General features: G+C 45.4%; 1 protein-coding gene across 1 annotated transcript in view; it reads right to left on the bottom strand.

Annotated features, from left to right (window-relative positions):
- The window catches only part of USP31 (ubiquitin specific peptidase 31), an 18,208-nt gene extending 14,494 nt beyond the window's left edge, over positions 1–3,714 (bottom strand). Inside the window, exons 1-4 of the mRNA XM_009320502.1 lie at positions 3,583–3,714; positions 2,993–3,081; positions 1,766–1,858; positions 425–560 (exon numbers count right to left, since the gene is read on the bottom strand). Of these exons, the coding sequence (XP_009318777.1) occupies positions 425–560; positions 1,766–1,858; positions 2,993–3,081; positions 3,583–3,699 (435 nt within the window). The 5' untranslated portion in view covers positions 3,700–3,714. The remainder of the gene's footprint in view (positions 1–424; positions 561–1,765; positions 1,859–2,992; positions 3,082–3,582) is intronic.
- Positions 3,715–4,321: the final 607 nt, after the last annotated feature.

Raw genomic sequence — 4,321 nt, 5'->3', positions numbered from 1 at the left:
CCTCAAAACATCCTGGCATCAGCCAGGAGCAAGGAAGAGGGAAAACAACTGCCATAAAGGAGAAGCCAGGGTAAAGGCGGTATGTGAAGAGGTTTTGGTGGGATCCGACAGCTTTCTTGAAGCTCTTCCCTACAGAGGAGGTCCCTCATAGGTGCCCAATGGTTCCCCCACTGCCAGCATGCACAAATCACCAGGTGGTCAGGCAGAAGGTCTGCACGCTCCACAGATGGCTATCCCAACATCACTAGGTTTCAAAAAAATCAATGCACAGAGAAAAGCATGATCCAGATCATGACGACTCTTCTTCCCCCATTTAATCATGGGCAGCGTATTTCAATTCCTACATATCCAAGATGGGATGAAAGCCTCCGCGCTCCCTCCCACTGAAGGCAGGGCACACGGGGTGACGAGACCAGCCTGTTACCTGCTCTGTGGGTATCTTGGTCTCTGAGGAGACAGCTTCCCGCAGCCTGGCCACCGTTCCAGAGATGGGCACTGCCACCCCGATCCGCATGCAGTGAGAGCACTTCCCCTGGTACACCACGGTGACGTAGAGCGGCCTGAGGAGAGCACGGGAGGCACTGCTGGGGCTGGGCTGAGCATGTCCTGGCAGTATCTTGAACAGAGTCAGCCCAACCTGGGTGCATCCAGGCTGCCCATAAGCTACAGGGCCATCTCGGCAGTCCGGATCCACCTCACACTGGAGTTACGCTCGGCCAGAGACTCCTTTCTCACTACACGGACTGGTGTTACTTGTTCCCACAAGCAGAAAGTCTTCTCAAAAAAGCCCCACAGAGTTAAAAATAAAACTCTACTACAAGGCAATCGTAATTTTCCAACAAGGATCCTGTAATGCAGCTTAGGACAGTCTGAGGCAGCACCTTAAAGCACCACTCAGAGAGCTGCTGCTGGGAACAACTGCTCCAGGCTGTCTCTCAACACTCAATCCTGCCTCCACCAGCAACCAGAAGTACTACCTCGGGAAGAGAAGAGTGGGGCAGCTAGCCTACCAGGGACACCTTCCCTGGAAAAGGCGAAAACCCATTCAGCCTCCACTTGGTGGTGGAGCAGGGACTTCTGAACCAAATGTGACATCGTCATATTTAATAAGTTCTTTCATTTATTACTTTATTACTAATTAATTAATAACTAAAGTTATTACTTTATTCCATTGCTTCTTGAACCCATACAACTTTTCTGCATCCAAAACATCAGGTGAAGGAGTTGCTTATTTATACAACGAGTAGTTTTGCTGCACATCTCTTTCTTCACTCTGAACTTTTACCTGGATTTTTTTCCTCCCTGGAGCTTTTTTCTTTTTTTGAAAGACAGCTGTTACCAATAAAGCAAAAAATTTTGCAGGAAAGCTTTTAACTTCACTTTTTGAAATTGGACTGATCAGTGAGACTGTTCTAAAGAAAGTAAAAAAGTGTTTCATCCTTTTCCCCTTCTTAATTTTAAAATGCTATAAATTAAGTCAAAAGCAAAATAGTTTGGTTACCTGAATCAAGTATATTTTTTTCTCCCAAAAATTAATTCTATAGGAAGTTAAGGGTGGGGGCGAAAGGCCATTCTGAAAGAAGTAAAAGACTCAATTTTCCAATTTACCTGCAATGCAAAAAATTTAAGCCCCATATGGTCCTATCTATCTTTTTTAAAGACTTACCGGAGAGATTTTGCTGACATCTCTCTTCCTTCTGTAGCAAATTAAACAACACTATATGCATGGAAAACAGCCAACGTTAAGTTCAAGACAGTTACATACCGTGTATGAGGCAAAGGAATCGGCAGAGAGATGCAGAGAAAAGGGTCAAAGGTGTTACTCTGCTTCTGGCAATGAGGGCACGTCAGAGAGGACCTAGTACAAATATCAATAATAGGACAGAGTTACACTTCATTTCATCAGGAATGGATAATTCATCAAGTCACAAATAACAGCCTTCTCATGTCAACCCGGCTGCCCCTTTCTGCTCTTCTTTCTCCATACAGAGCAGCTCTGCACAGAGGCTGTATAGACAGAGCTGCTGTAAATGATGGACTCCTGATTTCTAGATCCTTTTAAAGTAATTAGTCTCAAAGTTCATTGCAGGGCATGCCAGGAAAAGACTTCACTCCAGTCACTGAATTTCTCTTTTAATAAACATCACTGCAAAATTAATAATTCACCAACATAGCTCCAACATGGAAGACCTGGAAGGATTTTCTCTTTGAAGAGAAGGGAATTGACAGGAAAGAGATGGCAACAGTCAGCACTGCAGGTGTACAGATCTCTCTTACTCAAAGAGAGAAACTCCAGACAATACATCTCTCACATTCAGAATTAACCTGCACCTTACACCAGCTTTGTGTTTTATACCAGGCCTAAGGCTTCTCCTTTGCAAAGGAAGCCTTGGCAAATATCGGGGAGAAAGCCCAGCAATTAAAATTCTTATAGCAGCACAGATACAAGCCATCAAGGAGCACTGGACATTAGGTTGTTTTCTTGTATTAGTTCTGAAATTAGAAAGCTCCCTTCCCAAAAGTATGGGAAACTCATGGGAAAACCCCAAAGGGACAGTGAAAGATTCAGCTCAGAACTCTCAAGTGCCAGATAACAGGAACTCTGCAGGACATCTGGGATCTGTAACTCCCCAGCAGCCTCCAGGTCTTGCCACAGGCTCTTGCCTCTGAACAGCCAGGGTAAGCCTCACAGCACTGAGTCGTCCTGAGTCTTTGCGCCATTGAGCACTGACTTGCTTTCAGGATGCATGAGGGCAGGTGAAGAGGTGGTACATACTGTAGATTTTCCACAGAATATACCAAATTAGAAGTAGCGAAACTCTTTCTCCTCCAGAGCAAGATCCTAGTTCAGATTTCATTCAACAGGAGTTCAGAAACAGCTGTTAACACAATGACACCAGTCTCAACTGTACTGGGAGCTAGCGTCAGGGTAGAATTATACCGGGGTCACCAATACATACAATAATGCCTCAAAATTTACAAAATATCATACCTGTACTGGGCTTGAAAGAGTTCCTGCACAAAAGTACTACTGATTGGAAAGGCTGGTCCCTCGAGCAGCACATCATCCTCCAGCGGTGGCTAAAAGAGAAGAATAAACCCTAGAAGCACATCCAAGCGTGGAAGTGCAGCACATTAGATGGCTGCAGTATTCTTTGTCAAATTTGTGCCCTCCTTGCCCAAAACCACGAGAAAAATGTCACAAAATTTTTAAATAACAAGTGTGCTCTGCTCACATGGGTAGTTATGCAGGAATGTGAGGTAGCTAGGGCAGCCCAAGGAAAGGCAGGGATCTCACACCAGATGATGTGTCTGGCAGTCCCTCCCCTGTAACACCTCCCAGCTCTGGCAGAGCGGTATGTGACCATTCACAAATGGTTGTATTGGGGAGCACTTGCCAGGGATTAGTGAAACGGTTAGTTACATTCACAGGGCCAGAAACAAACAGTATTTTAACCCAAGCTTTTGTTCCATACAAGTTATCAGAGCTGAGAAGCCAACAGATAGATCTAATTTAAAAAGAAAGACCGTATGCAAAGTTGCAGCTACTCTCCCACGTTGGCTCCCAGCAAAATCCCTTACCTTGAGTGGAGGCATGCCGCTGTAATTCACTGCATTGTTCAGATCTTCATGGACTCTGTCTAGAAGCCAAAGCAGGAACTCCTGCGCATCGTGCTGGGCATTCCCACGGTACTGCATAGCGTTCTTGGACACAATGTTCTGCAGAGAGACAGAGATGGCGTACAGCAAAAGCACAAGAATCAAGCTCTTCCCTTTACCAAGCCCACACAATCAGACAGGCACAGTTAACACTGCACTCAAAACAGGGACTGCCAACAGCTCTGGATGGCGCACTGCCTTCCCACACCACCTGGGGACAGGCCAGGACGTACCATCGCATGCGGGACCCTCCACACAACTTGAGTTAAAGAAGCAGCTGATGCCTTGCTGGGCAGAGAAACTGCCACCTGCTCTGAGAACAGACCAGAGGGGTTATGGCAGTGGTTATAGAGGAGCTACATCATTGTTTAAACAGAAATGTTTATAGCAAACTTGGGACTCAATTACATGAGATGAGCACCAAAACGATCAACCTACAACACTTTCACATAGGTCAAGAGCAAGGCAAGCTCACTTCAATCCACTGACAATGACAAGCAGTATTTCCCATGCTAACACAGAGCGAAGGGTATTTTTAGTCCTACCTATCCACGTACCACAGGTCTGAAACTGTTCATTTCCTAAAATATATTTGTTTAAGCTGAAGCAAAACAAGTATTTAGTCTCCTGATGTCCACTCACCCTGTCTAGCTCATTCCTG

The sequence above is a fragment of the Pygoscelis adeliae genome, unplaced genomic scaffold (genome assembly GCF_000699105.1).
Source record: "Pygoscelis adeliae isolate BGI_AS28 unplaced genomic scaffold, ASM69910v1 Scaffold173, whole genome shotgun sequence".
NCBI lineage: Eukaryota > Metazoa > Chordata > Aves > Sphenisciformes > Spheniscidae > Pygoscelis > Pygoscelis adeliae.
The sequence above is the reverse complement of the archived record's forward strand: the minus strand, read 5'-3'. Positions and strand labels throughout refer to the sequence as shown.